Raw genomic sequence first — 22,876 nt, forward strand, 5'->3', positions numbered from 1 at the left:
GTTGCTCTGTTTGACTGAGTCGAGCTCTAATTGAACAGCTGTGTCAATACAGATAAGCAGAGCACAGAAACTGAGTTATCCAGCTGGACTGAGGCGAGCGTTCACACGGACCGCTTCGGCTTTCTCCGGTTCTCATCTTGACATATTTAGGCTTAAATGTTGAAGTGACTTCGGGGTTCTGATCTGGTGAATAATGCATTTATATAATCATTCCCTGATGATCAATCCTATATATAGTCTTGCTTATTCATCAAATGCAATCAGGAACGTCATGAGTGAAGAAGCCAAACTCCTGCATATCGTTTACCATTAATGTAAATATTACTAAACCTGTTTTTACAGTCCATGAAATAAACCAATGCTGTTCGTGAAAAATTATCATTTAAGAACCTTTAAAAGAAATATTACTTATTATGGAAATAATACTTAAGTGTGACTGAATGCAATGTTTTCAGACTCTTAATTGCATGCTATTTACAATTAAATTAACATGTATTAAAGTTTAAATTGATATAAAATGCAATGAGTTGAACTTAAGAGTGCTTTTTTGACTCGCTTAAGTGGGACTTAAAGGAGTTGTTCACTTTTTAAAAAAAAACTTTTGCTGATAATTTACTCACCCCCATGTCATCCAAGATAAGATCGAAAAGAAATTAAGGTTTTTGATGAAAACATTCCAGCATCCAGTTTCAGTTCAAACTACAAACTGTTCAAAGGGCTTTAAACGATTCCAGACGATGAATAAGAGTCTTATCAAGCGAAACGAGCGGTCATTTAAAAAATAAAATAAGTTTAAGTTTTATAAGCTCAAATGCTCGCCTTGCTCTGTGTGACTCTCCTGTTCTTTTTCTGAGTCATTTGGTTCATTCAATGAACGAAACAAACAAACGAATTGAATTGAAGATTCGTTCATTTTGATTTTTTTTTTTTAAATGACCGTTTCGCTATATAAGACCCTTATTCATCGTCTGGAGTCGTTTAAAGCCCTTTGAACAGTTTGTAGTTTGCACTGAAACTGTCTTTTGGACCTTGAACCGTTTGGACCCCATTGAAGTCCATTATATGGAGAAAATCCTGGAATGTTTTCATCAAAAACCTTAATTTCTTTTCGACTGAAGAAAGAAAGACATGGACATCTTGGATGACATGGGGGCGAGTAAATTATCAGCAAACGTTTTTTTTTTTTAAATGAACTACTCCTTTAAGTAAATCTTTTCATAATTAATTCTATTGTCTTTGAAATATGGTTAAAGTGTTCCGACACACATTTGTAAATAAAACTGAAATATACTTTAATGCCACTTCTGTTTGAACTTGTCATGTATGCATGTATGTATTTGTAATGATGTTGCAATTTAAAACATGTTAACTTTAAATGTAAAATCAAATAACACACTAGTTATTGTGTGCTTTAGTCAACACATCGAGGTTTGTATTTCTTTAAATCATGACAAAACGTGATTTAAAATACTTTAAAAATGTGCATGCACTTTTAAAAGCGTCATGAAAGTGTATTCTCTTTAAGTGACCTTTTATTTAATTAATGTTATATTATGTGCAAGTAGTTTTCTTTAAAGAAATATACTTTAAAATTTGAAGTGAGCTTTAACTTTGAACAGGTCTGAAGGGAATAGTGAATTTCAGGAAAGTCAAAACTGAATGTTTTATATCTTTAACAAAGCAAAATCCATTCGTTTGGGGAGATAGCCTGTGAACGTGTAGTTTTGGTGTAGTTTTGATCTAATCTCATCTCTCCGCAAGCAAACCTCTCCTTCCCACTACGGTATTCCCGTCTTTAATCTGTACGACTGTGAAAGAGCTGCGGGGAAACAGACAGGGTTTGATTGACACACTGTAAAAAATTATTGTTGGTTTAACTTAAAAAAAATTGAAGTAATCTGGTTGCCTTAAAATTTGAAGTTGATTGAACTGGAAAAAGTGAGTTAATACAATGAAGGAGATTAATTTAACCATCAGAAACTCAAAATAATAAGTTATCTCAACTAAATAAATGATTTAAGTTGATTTGACAAAAGAAAAAATGTTGTGATTACAAATCATGAAAATATGTTTACAGTGATTTGCATGTAAATATATTTATACAAAATTGATGTTACACATAACTATGCATGTTTGATATATTAATAACACATTTTTCTTGAATATATACATGCATATGCGTGCATTTATATATAAACTGTAAAAGAAATATCGTTGGTTTAACTTAAAAAATTAAGTAACCTGGTTGCCATAAAATTTGAAGTTGATTGAACTGGAAAAAGTGAGTTAATACAATGAAGGAGACTGATTTTAATCATCAGAAACTCAAAATAATAAGCTATCTCAACTAAATAAAGGATTTAAGTTGATTTGACAAAAGAAAAAATGTTGTGATAACAAATCTTGAAAATATTTTTTACAGTTGTCTCTTAACAGAATAAGAGAGAGGGATGATGGGATATGTTGCATGTTTTCTCCAGGTAATGCTGGTCGGTGACTCCGGCGTGGGGAAAACCTGTCTGTTGGTTCGCTTTAAAGATGGAGCGTTTCTGGCTGGGAGCTTCATCTCAACAGTTGGCATAGACTTTAGGGTGAGTAGAGAATATCAAATATACATGCATTAATGCATATAAACTACCTGGAATGATTACAGTCTGTCCTATTTAATTTCACTACTGTTTTTACTGTATTTCTTTGGTCAATTAAATGCAGCCTTGATGAGTATAAGAACATTTCATTTCGATATTCTACTAACTGTCAACTAACTCCGTATTAGTGTATTAGTGTCAGCTTAAAGGAGTAGTTCACTTTTTAAAAAACTGTTGCTGATAATTTCCTCACCCCCATGTCATCCAAGATGTCCACGTCTTTCTTTCTTCAGTCGAAAAGAAATTAAGGTTTTTGATGAAAACATTCCAGGATTTTCTCCATATAATGGACTTCAATGGGGTCCAAACGGTTCAAGGTCCAAAAGAGAGTTTCAGTGCAGCTTCAAAGGGCTTTAAACGACTCCAGACGATGAATAAGGGTCTTATCAAGCGAAACGATTGCTCATTTAAGTTTTATAAGCACAAATGCCTGACTCTCCTGTTCGAACTCGTTCGAATCTTTTTTGTGTCATTTGGTTCATTCAACAAACAAAATGAACGAATTGATTCAGTAAAAGATTTGTTCATTTCGATGAACGAGTTCGAACAGGAGAGTCACGAACGCGCACTTTATTTTGATGCTTATTTTGAACATAAATTCTGAATATATAAGCAACTACATGTCAACTTATTCTAATAATACTCTGAGAGTTAGTTGACATAACTTTACTTATAGTTTGTGAAATATCGAAATAAAGTTTCACGAGACTTCTTTTAAACATAAAAAAGTCATTCTTTTATTAATAATTACAAAAGACCTTGTAACCAATCAGATCAACGTGTAACCGTCAACCAGTGGATCTCTGAGCTGAGTGAGTGGAGGCGGGGCTCATTTGCATATTCATAGAACCGCGCATAGTAAATGAGACAAGGGTGTCGAGTTACATTCCAGATATTTTAAGTAAAAAACGTTTAAATGTGTCATTTTGGTGATCAAAGATGAGTTTTAAGAAAAATCAATTTAAAAATCAACTGGTTCCTAAAATTAAAAAGATGGCAGACTCTGTCTTTATTTTGGTTGGCCTTACATACACTAAAGTCTTGTGCTTTTCTTTCATGAAGCAACAAAGAACTAATTTGTTACATCTGGCAATAAAATAGGCCTCTTTTCTTTTATATCTATTAGAAGAATCCATCAATATCTATTGAAGCTCCTCAGGGCTTGTATTTTTTAAGAGCACTACAGACAGACGAGGATTTGTCGTTCCAAGACGTTTCAGTTCTTCCATTAGCTCAATACAGCCAAGGGCAAAGACACGAGCCCAGCGCTTCATCAGTGTGTGACCTAATCTAGAGCTCTGGACAGTGTCTTTGTGTTCGGACCGCTTGGGTCAGGGTCAATCTGAAACGGTTCATTTAAGGTCCCCTTTTAGATGGACTGTAAAAATTGTGGCTGGAGTTTACAGGCCTTTTTAAAAAGATCTTTCATCCAAAGGTATATTTAATAAAATTCATGGTTCGTTGTTAAGCATGATGTGTTCACTTGAGATATGATCCTGAGAAAAAGTGAAGCAACATGGCATTTTTAATTTAGCTGTGCATTAGTCATACCATTTGAGTCTCAATCTGATTCCCTCGGTCTATCTTCAAATGCTTAGATGTTCTATTAAATTTTACTATAAGTTAATGTGGCAAACAGCGAAAACCGAATCAATGCATTTCAACGTGTGCATTAGTGGTGTTTCATTCATGAATGGATCAGCGTTTTTGATTGAATCGCTTGTGAATGATTCAACGACTCCCATATAAAGACATTACTTGTTTCTTTCCTGAATGAATCAGTGTTTTTGAATGAATCGCTTGTGAATGATTCAACGACTCACTCCCCTATAAAGACATTACTCGTTTCTTATCTGAATGAATCAGTGTTTTTGAGTGAATCGCTTGAGTGAATGATTCAACGACTCCCCTATAATGACATTAGTCGTTTCTTATCTGAATGAATCAGTGTTTTTTGAGTGAATCGCTTGAGTGAATGATTCAACGACTCCCCTATAATGACATTAGTCGTTTCTTATCTGAATGAATCAGTGTTTTTGAATGAATCGCTTGAGTGAATGATTCAACGACTCCCCTATAATGACATTAGTCGTTTCTTATCTGAATGAATCAGTGTTTTTTGAGTGAATCGCTTGAGTGAATGATTCAACGACTCCCCTATAATGACATTAGTCGTTTCTTGTCTGAATGAATCAGTGTTTTTGAGTGAATCGCTTGAGTGAATGATTCAACGACTCCCCTATAAAGGCATTACTTGTTTCTTATCTGAATGAATCAATGTTTTTGAGTGAATCGCTTGAGTGAATGATTCAACGACTCCCCTATAATGACATTAGTCGTTTCTTATCTGAATGAATCAGTGTTTTTGAATGAATCGCTTGAGTGAATGATTCAACGACTCCCCTATAATGACATTACTTGTTTCTTATTTGAATGAATCAGTGTTTTTGAATGAATCGCTTGAGTGAATTATTCAACAACTCCCCTAAAAAAACATTACTCGTTTCTTTCCTGAATGGATCAGTGTTTTTGAATGAATCGCTCGAGTGAATGATTTAATAACTCACTCATAAAGACACATTTACATACACCCCCCCCCCCCCCCCCCCCAAACACTCCTGTAGCTTCTCTTTGGATAAGCAGGTAGTCCTATGCACATCTAATGACAGTTTGCTGTTGGTTGAGCCAGAAATTGACTTGTCGGATTTACAGAAACCTGCTGGAGTCGTGCTCTGTAAACAGTGAATCAGAATAGAGACTTTACACTATAATTGAGCCGTTGGATCTGTAATCCCTGTTATCCTCTCAGTGACTGCTGACCTGAGAGATCCATTTCATTTCCTTTAAATCAAGTTAAAGGATTTGTACTTGTCCATAAATTGTGCAAATTTGCTTCTTACATGCTGATGTTGATATAAAAATATACTACATGTATAATTTACATGACTTTGTTAAATAAATAGACTTAAAGTATTAATAAAATCATTAAAAATGCATTGTTTTCGTGTGCAGTCCGACGGATCAATATAACAGCAAATTCACTGACATTATAAAAAAAAAAATGTTTTCTAACTCAGTATTTTTGTCTTGTTTTACATTAACAATATCTGAACATTCTTAAATCAGAACACATTTACTTGGAAATAAACATGTTAAAAGATATTAATGATCAAAATTAAGTGAGTTTATACTTAAAACAGGAAAATACATATTTTTTCTGACCCCATTGGCAGATATTTGTTCAGCTTTAAAGCATAAACAGTTTTTACTACACAAGACCTGAAGTCATTTGCTTCTCCAGTAAATGCATCTTAATTTAAGATATTTGTATTGAAAAACAAGCAGAATTACTGAGGAAGAACATCATTTGTTTGCAGTGAGTAATATTAAAGCTGAATGTGGATGAACACACTCTATTGATGTGTCTCTTGCTGTTAATAGTACATTGATTTTAGTGTAAATAATAAATACGCTGCTTCTTCCCGGCATATTGTCTGCTAGACTAATTCATTCAGTTCATCTTTGTTAAAGAAATATTCGCTACTGAATACAACTAAATACTAAGACAAAATGATTGTATGCTGTGTCGTCAACATCTGTGCGTCGATTATTACAGACAATCATTCGGACTCAGTGAAGCAGTTCAGGTAGAAAACGAAAGTCTTGACCAAACGAGCAACACAGTGAATTTAAAAGTAGTGATTCAACAATATGAAAATTTTCTCCGATAACCGATAATTCGGTAACACTTTACAATATGGATGCACTAATATGCATTAATTCATACTTAACTAATGCACAGATAATCATGAATCAATGTATAACTAATGAAGAACTAAACCATTAGATTAATGATTACTGCATCAGCAACTAATAAAGAGTCTATATGATTAATAGATTAAGTAATACACAAATTGCTATTAATTCAATATGTCATTGTGTATTAATTCCTTAATTCCATAGAAACAATATGTTTTAAGCACTTAATAAGTAATAATATAAAGGGATAATTTGCTCTCAGATCAAGCTGAATGCACCACTTGTCACCATGATGGTAACTATCCTAAAGCCAACATTAACAGAAATTCTTCTAAATTAGCATAACAAAACATTAATCACTATTAAATCTCACTCTTAACATTAATCTTACACACAAAAAAACATTGTATTGCACTTAATTTTAGCATTTACACTCTCTTTCGAGTGCCATCGGCAAAGCATGCTGGGAAATAGATATCGCAGTTAAACTTAAGTTCGTCTAAATTAAAATAAATAATCTCATAAAACTCAAAACAATCAAACAGTTCAGTTTACTTAAAATATATCAGTTCTGTGAATTTGAAAGAAAAAGAAAGTGCTAAATACTCATAAAAATTAATTTGACTGAACTAATTCGTTGAATTTAAGTTTGTCCTACTCAAACCAATTAATTATTTTGACCGTTAGGGTTTACAGTATTGACAAATACTTGTGACTGATGGTTTTTGCTGCTTATTCTGCATTTGTTTCCCTCTGAGAATGACATGATAGCCCTTTAAAAGTGTCCGATACGTTAACCGAAAATCTAAAACACTTTACCGATCATTCAACTTTTTTTATCTGTTGGATTAAAAGAAATAGTTTATTTTCTACTTCAAATTTTTATATTTAATTCAATGCAGTAAATTGACTAGATTTTTATTTTCACTCTACACATATTATTGCAGTTTTTCCTCTTGTTTTGAGGCTCGCTCATGATCTGACTGTAGAAAGTGTGTTTTTCTTTCACCGCCGGGACTTTAAGAATGGATGTCCTCGTCATGCATGTATGAATTCATCCCACGCTACCTACCTGTGAACATTACACACACACACTCTTTATTATAGAAGAGATGGATCCAGCACTCAAAGAACTTCTCATGTTGTGATATTCTTCCACATCAGTGACCTCGACTCATCATCAAGTCTGTCTGCCTTTTCTTTATTTCTTTATTCACCTCTGCCTCTCCAAAAAATCACTTGTGAGTGTGTTTTTATAACATCTCTCAGTCGAACTGAATGAATATGGTGATATTGTCATGGTACATTGCAAAAAACTATGGACTAAATAAATTAGAGTATAAGATTAGGAAAATGAAAGTCTTGTGCCAAGAAATGTCCTCTAATGTTGTGAAAACATCCATATTTTCAATAGAAGTTCCAATTTAAACACTTTTTTTTTTTAAAGAAACCAGGTTTTTTATTACAAAATTTGTGAAAATCATTCATTTTTGAGGAGTCATTTTATAACCTTAACGAATCTTGCCTACTCATAAATTATTTGATAATTTAAGACATTTAATGACCCTGACACACACTTTTTTTTTCTCTTTTATCGAAAGATGACTTCAAGATTTACATTTTATTATATAAATGAAGCTTTTCTTCATTATGATATCGGGACGTTTGTATCACTGATATATTTGTGACTTCGAGCCCTCCGTTGCTTATGTTGTTTTGGACATATACAAATAATAGTAGGTCTATTATTAAAAATACCATGTTTTTTTGATTATGTGTACTGGGAGAATGTAAAAGGTTCTCTATTAAAAGTGTTTTTGCGCATTATCAGCAGGCAAAGGATTCTCTTGTTCGAGAAACAACTAATTTGAGCTTTTATTTCTTCATTCGGTTTCTGGCTAAACTTTAAGCCACAGCTTGAAACCTCCGGTGTGTGTGGAAAGAGTCTTTGTTTCTCTGTGATCTCACTTGTTCGCACTCACTATAATCACAAATCACATCCCATTTTCATGCTTTGAATCCTCAAACACTCGCTGTTGTTAAATGTAACGCGCTGTTGTCTCGTATAAAGCTGCTGTCCCTCGAGGGTCTCTGCTGTTTAAAGGCTCGTATAGTCAATTATCTACAACCTCTTCATCATAGAGCCTGTCAATCAAACCTCTTCATCATAGAGCCATCAAACAAATGTTTCTGATTCATGCGTGTAAATAATTTTCAGATTTTATTTACGTTATTCTTATTATATATAGTTAATCTAATATTTTAAAACAGTGTGGGGAGATTTTAAAAAAAGCATTTCATGGCATGCTGTGTGTGTGTGACTACACTCTTAAAAAATGCTCAAATTTGGGTCAAATATCGACAAATTTTTAACCCAACATTTGGGTTTGTCCATATTTGACCCAATTTTGGGTTGAAACAACCCAGCATTTTTTAGAGTGTATATATATATATATATTAGGGCTGTGCAAAAATTAATTGCGATTAATCGCATCCAAAATAAAAGTCTGTGTTTACATAATATATTTGTGTGTGCTGTATATAATTATTTTGTATATATAAATACCTATGCATGCATGTATATATTTAAGAATTATTTGCGCTTAAATTCTGTATATATATATATAAATACATAATCTATATTATATAAATATAAATATTTTATATATGAATAACATATTTTCTTAAATATATACATGCATGTGTGTGTATTTATATATACAAAATAATTATATACAGCACACACAAATATATTATGTAAACACACTTTTAATAAAAAAACACATTTTTTTATTTTACAGACTTTTATTTTGGATGCAATTAATTTTTGCACAGCCCTAATATATATATATATATATATATATATATATATATATATATATAGTTTGTTTATTTCTTTATTTTCAGATTTTATCATTCATTTATTAACACACACACACAGAGTAATATACATACTTATAAATATGGATAATTAGATAAATATAGAATTTAACTACATTCTATTGTAAATTCTATCTCTGACTTTATGTTTACTTTTATTCTATGTGTGGAGAACAACGCATACATTATACATAACTATAAAGTTTCATAATTCTATAAAGTAAAATGTCTTGTGCTATTCCTTGACTGTAAAATGTTATAAAATATTTATGAGTGGACTATTATCTTTATAAAATATATGAGTTTAAAACAAATCACATCTTGTAAGTTTTCCTATTGAACTTACTCACTTAATCCTCACTGTAAAACCCTGAATTGTAAGACGTTTCACTGACGCCTCATGGATTGAGATGTTTTAGTTTGAGTTGTTTTGCCATGTTAAAGTCGTATTTTTCACTACAGTGTTTGGCCTTGAGCGCAGCAAAGCTTAACATTTCAGCCAAACGGCTTACTTTAAGATGCGCTGCTGAAGCGCTGTGTGGCTTTTAATGGGATTTTTGCTCTGCCTAGAGAACGCACAAATTACAAATGCTCATTAAAGGGTTAGTTCACCCAAAAATGAAAACTGTCAGTAATGACTCTCCCTCATGTTGTTCAACCCCGTAAGATCTTCTGAACACAAATTAAGATATTTCTGATTAAATCTGAGAGCTGGATCACTCCTCCATAGGCTTCTATTGTAATTGAAACTTGCCAGCCCAGAAAGTTATTAAAGACATCGTTAAAATAGTCCGAGTGACGACAAAAATAACGACTTTATTCAACTCTTCGTCAGAACGTAGGCTCATTATTGGCTGACGCTGGTCATGTGTGTGTGATGCTGGCCAATAGTGAGCCTATACGTTGCTGGCAGTGATGCAGCACATGTGTGGGAATCAGTTTAGACGGCAATGCCGAACTACTTTTTCACTTGCGCTCTGCATTACATATTTATTTTTAGCAGCCAGAAATGTTTTCCCTTACCATACTGTTTCCGTCAGTGAAATAAAACGGTGACTTTGAGTGTTTTGATCGTTATTGGAGCTAATGAGGGTCAGTCAGGATCTCTCTGAGGGACTCTGGCCCAGATGAGCGAGTCTTTTATCAGCATCTGTGTAGCTGCTTGTTCTTCTCCCTTCAGCTATTTAGGGAACATCAGTTTGGAAATTGACTTGAGGTGAATATAACAACAGCTGTTTTACTTTATTAATGAGCAAAAAGAAAGTCTAACACAAGTCCAAAAATACACGTAACAGCTTCACAATACTGGACAACGAGTAGAACTAAACTGAGGGCTTTAATACACTGGAGAAAAAACAAACTGAACAAGAAACAGGTGTGCAAAGCAAACAAAGCATTACATGCAACTCAAATAAACAACAAACACGAAATGCAAACCAAAAAAACACAGACTCTGACAATTATAGTATCTGTTTTATATAGGGCTGTCAAACGATTAATCGCGATTAATCGCATCCAATATAAAAGTTTGTTTTTACATAATATAATGTGGGTGCACCGTGTATAATTATTTTGTACACACACACATATATATATATATATATATATATATATATAAATACACACACATGCTTGTATATTTAAGAAAAAAATATGATTTATTTATAAAATATTTATATAATATATCTATATACATGAAAATATTTCTTAAATATAAAAAAGCATGTGTGTGTATTTACATATATAAAATAATTATACACAGTGCACCCACATATATTATGTAAACACAAACTTTTATTTTGGATGCGATTAATCGCGATTAATCGTTTGACTGCCCTAGTTTTATAATGATTTATGTTAACGTACATTCATTTTAAAGTCGAGATGAGATTTTAAATTCATCATATCTATTTTCTAAATGAACGTTATTGATCTTATTGTGAACAGTTCATCAATGCATGTTTTTTCTTGTATTTTTTCACAATTAACTAGTTGGTTTTTAGCATGCATACTAGCATATTGGCTGTTTATTAGTATTTATAAAGCATATATTAATGCATAACTATATTTTACATCCCTTAATCCGACCCAATATCTAAACTTAACAACAACCTTACTTTCTATAGTAATCAGGAGTTCATTGAGGACAACTAAATTATGAGTGTTTTTATGTAAGAAAGGCATTTTCTTACAAAATGGCATTACAAATGAAAGTATTTGATTCTCTTTGTTCAGCATGGCCGTTATCCGACTGCTGTCTTTTATCATCCTGCAGGAATTAATGGACTTCATCAGCAAGAGTCTGATGGATGTTTAATGTGTGCTAAGGACGCTTTCGCTCAAGCGCTTGTGGCGTTTAACCAGTCGTGTGTGTGTGTGTGTGTGTGTGTGGTGTCGAAGGTCTGTGCATCTGTTTAAGCATATGTGCGCCAATATCTGCATATCTGCAAGCTTTACTGACGCATATGCTGTGAGATTTCTGGATCTCCTTCTGCAGATTGAAATAATCCTATCACAAGTGTCATCCGTCAGACAGACTGTGTGCAAAAGCGACACACTGTCAAAGCCAAAGATAAAGCTGCCGTCTCGTCCGTAAACCCCGTGCGCTCTGAAGCAGACAGAGACTTATGAGTTGGGTAAAGATATTGTGACGCGGGTGCAATATATTGAGGAGGCCTGATGTGATCGTTGGAAAGTCTTGAGTTCTGTTGCATAGATGCTAGTCATTTGTCAAGCCAGTTTGTGCTAATCAGTCAGCAAAGACAAAGACACAGCGTATTTTATTTATAGTTCTGCAAGAGGCATTGGTAGTTTTTCACCATCCAATCAATACTGCTCTGATGAATCAATTCCCGTCTCGTTGAATTTTGTCATGTTGCAAAGTAAGATGGATTGCAAATGCCGTATAATTTCTGAAAACCCTTAGTGATAATAATAATAATAATAAGAGTTTTCTTTAACCTTTTTTGGACAATTTGGGACATTTAGGCCACCCAGCGCTGGGTCGAAAAGTGATAAGCCCAGAGTTTAGTTTTGACCAAAGCTGTGTTGGGCATAGAAATTAAAATGCACACACAGAATGATTTGAGTAGCGTAAGATCTCTAATAATCAAAGGGAGAAAATTGATCAAGAATAACTCAGAAATAACTGGGTTATTAATGCAGTTATTAATGCAGCTATTAGTGCAGTTATTAATGCAGTTATTAATGCAGCTATTAATGCAGTTATTAATGCAGCTATTAGTGCAGTTATTAATGCAGTTGTTCATGCAGCTATTAATGTAGTTTTTAATGCAGCTATTAATGCAGCTATTAATACAGTTATTAATGCAGCTATTAATGCAGCTATTAATACAGTTATTAATGCAGCTATTAATGCATTTATTAATGCAGCTATTAATGCAGGTATTAATGCAGCTATTAATGCAGTTATTAATGCAGCTATTAATGCAGTTATTAATGCAGCTATTAATGCAGTTATTAATGCAGCTATTAATGCAGTTATTAATGCAGCTATTAATACAGTTATTAATGCAGCTATTAATGCATTTATTTATGCAGCTATCAATGCAGTTATTAATGCAGCTATTAATGCAGTTATTAATGCAGTTATTAATGCAGTTATTCATGCAGTTATTAATGTAGTTTTTAATGCAATTATTAATGCAGTTATTAATGCAGTTATTAATGCAGCTATTAATGCATTTATTAATGCAGCTATTAATGCAGTTATTAATGCAGCTATTAATGCAGTTACTAATGAAGTTATTAATACAGTTATTAATGCAGTTATTAATGCAGCTATTAATGCAGTTATTAATGCAGTTACTAATGAAGTTATTAATGCAGCTATTAATGCAGTTATTAATGCAGTTATTAATGCAGTTATTAATGTAGTTTTTAATGTAGTTTTTAATGCAGCTATTAATGCAGTTATTAATGCAGTTATTAATGCAGTTATTAATGTAGTTTTTAATGCAGTTTTTAATGCAGCTATTAATGCAGTTATTAATGCAGTTATTAATGCAGTTATTAATGTAGTTTTTAATGCAGTTTTTAATGCAGTTATTAATGCAGCTATTAATGCAGCTATTAATGCAGTTATTAATGCAGCTATTAATGCACTTATTAATGCAGTTATTAATGCAGCTATTAATGCAGTTATTCATGCAGTTATTAATGCAGTTGTTAATGCAGTTACTAATGAAGTTATTAATGCAGTTATTAATGCAGCTATTAATGCAGCTATTAATGCAGTTATTAATGCAGTTATTCATGCAATTATTAATCCAGTTGTTAATGCAGCTATTAATGCAGTTACTAATGCAGTTATTAATGCAGTTATTAATGCAGCTATTAATGCAGTTATTAATGCAGTTAATGCAGTTATTAATGGCGTTATTAATGCAGCTATTAGAGAGAGAGAGAGAGATACCCGAGTCTGTGTCTCTCTAGACTCATCAGCGTCTCTAATAGTGAAACTGTAAGTTGATCTGCTTCAAGAACAGCACCGTTATGTCCTCGCTAGTGAGAAATGTCATGTAGCTTTTAAGTTGTTCAACTATTTTAGTGATAAAGACCCCAGAGCAGCGCTGACAACACGTTTCTGTGTGAGTGTGTGTCTGTACTGTATGTGTGTGTGTTTGTGCAGGAGAAAGAGAGATATAAAATATGTGCTTTCCGTACATAAAAACATGTAAATAATTTGTGTTTTTTAATTCCTTTAATTCCTATATTTTATCCTATAGTTCACTATATTCATTTGCTTTTCAGTGTTATTGTGGGTTTTAGTTCTTTTGCTGTTGTCGTCTGAAATAACTGGAATCATTTGGCGTAGTGATATGGAGCTGTAATGCGGTCGAAACCTACTTTATCCGTGAGTTTCCCTGGAAACAACTGCACACCTTAGAATGCTTTTCAACCAATCAGATTCAAGCATTCAGCACCCTGTAGTATAAAAGAAGAGATTATAAAGAATGTTGGTAACCAAACAATGAGGCATTCCTATAAATGTCGTCTTTTATGTCCCACCGATGAAAGAAAGTTAACGGTGAATTAATTATGACAGAATTGTTATTTTCCAGTGAACTATCCCTTTAATTTCCCAGTTTTATGTCCGTTTCATATTATGCAAGTCCTTTAAAAGGGGTCAGTTTGGAGAGACCCCTCACTCGTGTACCTTATATAAAAGCGCACCTCTCTTTGGATATTTTGAGTTTTCTGTGTAACACTAAGAACCGTTGACCCGTGATGCGAACGAGCCGAACGTTTCATTTTAACTCACAAAAGAAAGCATTTCAGCAAGAGCCTTCCCATGATTCCCCGGCACAGCAGTTTGTGAAAACCGGTCAAAGTGTGACCAAGGTGATCCGCTTTTGACAGCCTTGGAAGTTTGTGCAATGAAAAGCTCTTTTATGAGCGGCTTTGAAAGCAAACCAACGGTGAAACTTTCAGCAAGTTGGCATCTTTTGAAAATGCCGAAAGCTTTATAGTCACAACTTTACACTTCATGTTCTAACAAGCTCATTAAACACAGCAACCCCTCGATTCCCGAGATATCGCTGAAGTCCTTCATCCTGACTGATTCCAGCTGAAGGATCGGCACGAGAGATCAGAGGCGTCTCCAGGCCCTTTTTAGGGGAGCTTCAGTAAATGTGTTGGCAAGATGAGCAGAAACAGTGATGGAGAAGAGATTGACTAATAATCTACTGCCCGCTGACATGGTTTTAAAGCTACACCCAAAAAAAAATGACATTTAACTTTCTTATGTAAACAGGTATAGCTGGGTTACGTTAAGCAAACATAAATTGTTCATGTAACTTCAACAATGGAATTAAGTAATTTTAAGCGACCCAATTAAACTCTGAGCTGAGTGGTAAATGAACACGGAAGCAGTGTTAAAATTAATGAGATAATTAAGTGAATAATTGAGCAATATTGATGTTAACAAGCAGAATCACTGAAGGAGAAAAACTGATTTTATGTCACCATTATGGTGATCAGTGTTTGTTTTACTTCACATCATTAACTTTCGATTTTGTCTGGCTGCTGTATCTGAGTTATAACAGCCAGATGAACAAATAAAAAAGGTGATCTGATGGTGTTGATTGTGTTTTAACATAATCATTATTTCACACTCATTTTAATTCCGGTTTTCTCCTTCTCTTCAATATTGGCCAATAATTATCTCATTAACTTTAACACCGCTTCAACGTAACCCAGTTATGTGTAGCCTGTTGACATAAAAAGTTATTTAAAGCCAACATATCATAACCTGATGACATAAAACGTGATATATATAATTTATTTGAATGTGAAGTTATATGAACAATGTTTAACGTAACCCAGTTATGCGACATAAAAAAGTTCATTACAGCCAATATATAATTTTTTGAGTGCATTTCTTATCCTTTTTTGGCCTTCAAACGTCTTGAAATTCACATATCTGAGAAATAAAAAATGTGAACCCCTTAGCAAGCTCAGCTTCAGGACCTCCGTGATTATAAAGCCCTGAGTTAGGCGTAAGAGCAATCATGAATGTGTATATATTGTGAGTAGCTTTCAGTAAATGATTGCGTCTGAGAAAATGATTCATAAATCATGAGCCTGTATGTTTACTTTCTTCACTGACAGACAAAAATGAAAAGCGTATATCAAGGAGGGTAAAAACAAAGAAAAAAGAGTGTGATGCTGATGAGGAGAGAAAGATCACCAGCTGCACACTGACATGTTTTAAAGCTGTTGTTATCCAATTTTTTTTTTGGCCTTCATAACATCTTAAAATGCACATAGATCAGAGAAATCTACATTTTCTCGGGGAAGCGCCCTAACTAGCTCACATTCAGGTCCTCAGTGATTATAAACTAGTTAATAGTGAGCATTAGACCCTAAACGAAACCTTTCTTTAAATCATACTCTGGCTTGGGGCTGAACCCCTCGATCGCCCCCGGATCAGAGATTCAGAGCGTCAGAAAGCTGATTGGCTGATCCCGTCTGCTGGTGTTGATGAATTGGTCTGGGATCGAGGCAGAACACAGAGGTGTACACACACGTTTAAATCAATACTAGTGTATTCACAGCGGTGCCGTAACTCACACAAGCACACTTTCAGTAGCGCACACTGCTCTCAGATCAGCACAAGCTGCGGGAACTGCAGTCCGCATTTGTTTTTAATTGTTGTTGTTATTTAATTAGTATTATTATTATTATGAATACATTTTTTTAAAGCTATTAAACTGCTGTTTTAATTGGTTTTGTAACACAATTACACACTATCAAATCTTCCCCTTTTCTCATTTTCTCAAAAAATAAAAAAAAATAATTAGGGCTGTGCAAAAATTAATTGCGATTAATCGCATCCAAAATAAAAGTCTGTGTTTACATAATATATTTGTGTGTGCTGTATATAATTGTTTTGTATATATAAATGCACACACATGCATGTATATATTTAAGAAAATGTGTTAATCATATATAAAATATTTATATTTATATAATATAGATTATGTATTTATTTATATATATATATATATATATAGAATAGGGCTGTGCAAAAATTAATTGCGATTAATCGCATCCAAAATAAAAGTCTGTGTTTACATAATATATTTGTGTGTGCTGTATATAATTATTTTGTATATATAAATACCTATGCATGCATGTAAAGAGTTATTTGCGCTTAAATTCTGTATATATATATATATATATATATATATATATAAATACAAAATCTATATTATATAAATATAAATATTTTATATATGAATAACACATTTTCTTAAATATATACATGCATGTGTGTGTATTTATATATACAAAAAAATTATATACAGCACACACAAATATATTATGTAAACACAGACTTTTATTTTGGATGCGATTAATCGCAATTAATTTTTGCACAGCCCTAAAAATAACGCTTAATTTTAACATTTATTTTCTCTTCGTTCAAGCAAATGCAAAGCATGCTGGGAACTAACGAGCACCGCCCAGTTTCAGTTAATGCAACACAAATCGCGTAATCCAACACAAACGGATTAAGTAAACTTAATGGTTACGGATTCATTTAATTTACTTAACATAAATGGTTTGTGTTTAGGATTTTGTACTGTTAAGTTGAGCCATAATTATGTTGAGCTTACTAGAAAGTCAAAAAAAAAAACAATTATTATAAGTACTGAAAATAAATATATTATGTAAAGTGCACAATAATGCTAAATGATATGCAACTCCAAGACAGCTTACATTCATAAGCACATGATTGCAAAATCTATGCAAAATACAGTTTTTCTCGATTGTTTACACACATTTTCTGGTACTTGAGACACAATGGCCACAACATGTAAATCATTCACCAACCCCCTGAACCAATTCTGCTGAACTACAAGCACAATTCCTGCTTTACACTCAAATTGCAGCTCTAAAACACACGTTTTTCAAAACACTACACACAATTCTCTGCATTTGGCATAATTTTCATGCAGAAAATCTCTTGTTTTCATGAGGAACACACTGCCATTCAGATATTCACACTGACTCGTCACATGGACAAACACATTTCACACAGTTTTACAATTAGCGATCAGAGCTTTAGCATAAAATACCAAAACCAAAGAGAAGATGCAGCATAGATTTTTTTTTAACTTCTTTTTTTACTGTAACAGCATAAAAAATTCTGTTGTTTTGTATGTAGACCACTGTATGTGCAACTTTGTGTTGGTTGGGGTGTATGAAATGTGGGATCTATCTCCCATTGATTTTGTGGGAAAAATAAAATATATTTGTTACCGTGTATTTGTGTGTTCTGGGTATAAAAAACAGTATTCTCAAATATTTTACAACACAGTTATGTATTTAATATCTGTAGTAAGTGTAACACTGAACAAAAAAGGCCCGAGTCATTATGATGAATGGAGGAGAAGTGTTTTACATTGAGCACATCAGTGTTCATCTGCTTCTTATAAATGTCTATTCATATGATGGTTTGTGTGTGTCATTTGAAAACAAAATACCATTTTGAGAAGAAATAACATTGTTTTGAATGTAAAGTTTCATTTTGCAGGAGAATTGAGGGGTTTTGCCTATTGTGTGTGTGTTTTTAGATTTGTGTGTAGAGTTCTGAGAATATGAGGCATTCTTTCAGAAAATGTGTGTAAACAATCGAGAAAAACTGTAATATCACTTTTTTTTGGTTTGTAATATTAATTTAATCAATTAGACCAAGCTTATCATGGAGCCCTGCTTATGCTTTAGGTAAGATGTAATAAATATAGATGTGATGATGATACACCCAGTGTGCCGCATGCAACGCACGTCATTTCATCAATCATTTAAGATCCGCTGAAAGGTCAATTCGACACAGCAACAAGTACGTCAGACGCTCACCTTCATACAGTAACTGTCGATATTAATTGTTTTAATTGCACATGTCAGACATTTGCTCGGCTCTTTATGAGTTTTACAGCCGAGTGCTGATGAATATTCATGAGAAGTTGCTTTGTGAGAGTTTGAGTGACGGCTGCACTCAGCAGCTTTTGCGTTTTTTTGTGCATTTGCCTGTGATGAATATTAATAAGCACCTGTCAGCGTGCGAACACAGCAGGTCGTTAGGGTTGATTATGAGTGTCCGGCGTTCACACAGAGTTAGACTCGCAGTAAACCCCCGTGAACCAGAGAACAGAGAAACAATGCATGAACACACATTCTTAGAATGTTCATTCAAAGTTGTTTGTCTTTAATAATAAACTCAAAAGCTTTTTCCCTGAAATGTAACATCGTTTAAGAATGTTCGGAATGTTCCGAGAACATTCAAAAGTAACGCTGCCAAAATATTTGCAGAATTTAAAAATTTAAAAAAGCTGTTTTTAAAAACGGGGCATTCTGAGAATGTTCAGAAAGGCGAATTCCTCATTCTGATGCTCAGTTTGAACTTCTGGATCTACATGCCTAAATGCAGTGAGCTGATTGGCTGATTAACAGGAGGACCTAAAGTGGCCAGTGGTGTGTGTGAGAGTGAATAAGTGTGAGTGTGAATGAGAATAAGTGAGTGAGTGTGTGAGTGAGTGAGTGTGTGTGATTGTGTTTAGCAGGGAGATTGACCCTATAACTTTATTTCTCTACAGTGTGTGTGTGTGTGTATGGTCAGTGAGACATCTGTTCAGTCTCAGGCTGGGCTTTAAAGGATCTTGAGTGAAACACAGATCAGTGTTGTCCAGGTGTTGCCAAACGAGTGTTACTTAGATGAGCAGATACGTGACGCTCGTCATGATGAAGTCTTGTGAAAAACTCTAAACACATTCAGGCATTCATGATGAGTCAAAAGAAAGACTGATGCAATGACTCACACTTTTCTGTTGCTATATTTTTCAGTGTATTCCTAAAATATCACACACTTCTTTCAAAAACATGAAACAATCTTACCTAAATTATGCAAACGAATCAATGTCACTTTCTGTTTTACTTTCCAGTGAATTTAGCAACTTTACATCAGAGATGCTATTAAACGATGAGTATTAAACTGCCGTCACGAGTGGCGAAACTAATGACATGCTCTTATGGAAACTTAATGGGCAAATAAAAATCACATCACACATAGTAGATTATTAATCTACTATTAATCTACTGAATCCTTGATTTCAGACACTGAGTTGTATTGTGTAATATGAGAAAATTAATGTTTTTTGCATGCAAACTTGTATAGGAGTACTTTAACCTGATGTACTGACATAAATAAAACTAAACCTGAAGTAGAAATTAATAAAACCTATAGATGTATTTCATTAAACTTTAACTAAAATTAAAATGAAACCAGAAAATGTAAAAAATAAAACGTTTAATGAGAAATATAATAGTAAATGATACTAAAATAACACTGCTCTGGGCTCTTTGGTGTTTCTGGGGTCCTAGAGATCTGTTGACATGATATTTGTGCTTTTTTCAGTTACTTTTAAATATATTAATGGCAAAGGAAGGAGTAATAATTACACTCCATTCAGCACAAACAGGGCTACCATAATATGTGAGCAACATGTACAGTGCCTAAAATAAGTGAACACACCCACGCTAAAGTTGACTAAAAAGAGGAATAAAAAAAACATCTTTTGGAAATTGATCTTAATGCCTTAATTTTTAAAAAATGAGGAAAGATCCAACCTTTAAGGACACCAATTTTCTTTGTGAATGAATAATGTATCGTACATAAATAACTTTTCCTTCCTTAAAATACAGGGTGCATAAGTCAGGACATCCCTGTGTTAAATTCCCATTTATGAGGGCAGATTTTTATTTTTAAAGGCCAGTTATTTCATGGATCTGGGACACTATATGCATATTTGCCTTTGCAATTAAAATATCATCACAAACACTTCACCAAACCTAGAGATCGGCATGGGGAACTTTCCATAAGATCATCTCTCAATGCAAATCAAACCAGATATTTAGGCGAACTGAAATAAAACCACAATCTCGAAATTAGAAACAATTGTGTAAAACCCACCCACTGGTTTCTAATTTACTTTTAATATTATTTTTATTTTCAACCATAAACGAATTAAATTCAAATGAAATCTTTAGAGCTAAAATAACAATTAGGTTATGCATAACTTATTCAGTTTAAGTTCTGCTTAATGCATTGCATGTTTTAAGTTAATATCAAATTTTTTATTAAGTGAAATGAACTCATTTTGTTTAGTGACTTTCAGTGTTAGGTTTTACAGTGATATATATATATAGGTCTAATTCAAGAATTTACGCAAATTCTACTTCATTTTTTTAAAGTAAAATGATATTCAACCTTTGAAGTCAATTTAATAATATTTAAATTGAAATGATTTGTGCAGCCAATTTGATTATACTTAAAAATGTGCAAAAAATTATGGCAACATATATATTTTTTTCCATTAGCCTATTTCAAAGTTAGTTATGTGAGATTCAACTGAATTTAGGTCAGTTCAATATAATTTAAATAAAAAATGATGTGCACAGTCAGTTTGATTATACTTAAAGATGTAAGTCTTCGAATTGGTGTATTTTTACAGTGTAATCGGGTCACTGATTATAAAAGCTTTATATGCCTGAGTGAACCCGTCTCAGGCACTCTTTAGACGAATCCTTCACCCGTAACACACTTATTCTCATTAAAGGTGGAGCATTTAACTATATTATCACGGCCTTCTTCATTTAATGGATTTAATCACCTTTCTGCAAAAGATGAACGTTATATTGTGCTAATGGACTATTGAATATTATTCAGTGACATTAATCATTTTATGAGGGTTAGTTTGGCATAGATACACTTGACCTTCCTGTGTTTCCTGGACGAGGACGTAACTCTCTGCTTAACTAAAATAGTAGGTGTACTATGTATATATATATATATATATATATATATATATATATCAATCATTGAGACAAAATACACTCTAAAAAATGCTGGGTTGTTTTAAGCCAACTTTGGGTCAAATATGGACTAACCCAGCCGTTGGGTTAAATTTTTACATTACATTTTTAACCCAACATTTCAGGTTTGTCCATATTTGACCCAAAATTGGGTTAAAACAACCCAGCATTTTTTAGAGTGTAGTATGGCAATCTAATTTATATAAAACCAAAACTTTTGTCACCCATAATTTTGCCTAAAAGATGATCCAAACAGGGAACATCAAGACTGACAAACCAGGACTGGGCAACGATTAATCGCATCCAAAATAAAAGTTTGTGTTTATGTGATATATGTGTGTATAATTATTTTGAATATATAAATACACAAACATGCATTTATATATTTAAGAAATATTTGCATGTACTTTATATATATTTTAGGGCTGTGCAAAAATTAATTGCGATAAATCGCATCCAAAATAAAAGTCTTTGTTTACATAATATATTTGTGTGTGCTGTATATAATTATTTTGTTTATATAAATACCTATGCATGCATGTATATATTTAAGAATTATTTGCGCTTAAATTCTGTATATATATATATATATATATATATACAAATACATAATCTATATTATATAAATATAAATATTTTACATATGAATAACACATTTTCTTAAATATATACATGCATGTGTGTGTATTTATATATACAAAATAATTATATACAGCACACACAAATATATTATGTAAACACAGACTTTTATTTTGGATGTGATTAATCATGATTAATTGTTGCCCAGTCACACACACACACACACACACACACACACACACACACACACACACACATATATATATATATGTATATATTAATGTCATATTTTTGCTGTACCAAGGCATTTGAAGATTACTTCACTCTTTTGTTATCCGCTGTTTGGCTTTACATTACAAAATAATGTTGTCAGACTCATTGTGCATGCACAAATCTCAGTGGATTATTAGAATTAATGGCAAAAGCAATGTTTAGAAATGTAAACTATATTTCCTTCTGACGCAATACAGCAAAATATATGAATTACTAACTTAAAAAAATACTTTTTTGTTGTTGAAAATACTAACATGACTTTTGCACAGCACTTTGTATATATAATTGTGACAATTATTGAGACAAAATAGTAGGCCTAAATCATTTTAATGTTGGCCATA

At 32.9% G+C, this 22,876-nt stretch overlaps 2 protein-coding genes across 2 annotated transcripts in view; one reads left to right on the top strand and one right to left on the bottom strand.

Annotated features, from left to right (window-relative positions):
* Positions 1-22,876, bottom strand: part of nt5m (5',3'-nucleotidase, mitochondrial) — a 339,382-nt gene that overhangs the window by 105,928 nt on the left and 210,578 nt on the right. The window lies entirely within an intron of this gene.
* Positions 1-22,876, top strand: part of rab26 (RAB26, member RAS oncogene family) — a 64,062-nt gene that overhangs the window by 1,752 nt on the left and 39,434 nt on the right. Inside the window, exon 2 of the mRNA XM_089121758.1 lies at positions 2,481-2,591. Within this exon, the coding sequence (XP_088977884.1) occupies positions 2,481-2,591 (111 nt within the window). The remainder of the gene's footprint in view (positions 1-2,480; positions 2,592-22,876) is intronic.

Source organism: Pimephales promelas, chromosome 17 (assembly GCF_988280905.1).
Source record: "Pimephales promelas chromosome 17, fPimPro1.hap1.1, whole genome shotgun sequence".
NCBI lineage: Eukaryota > Metazoa > Chordata > Actinopteri > Cypriniformes > Leuciscidae > Pimephales > Pimephales promelas.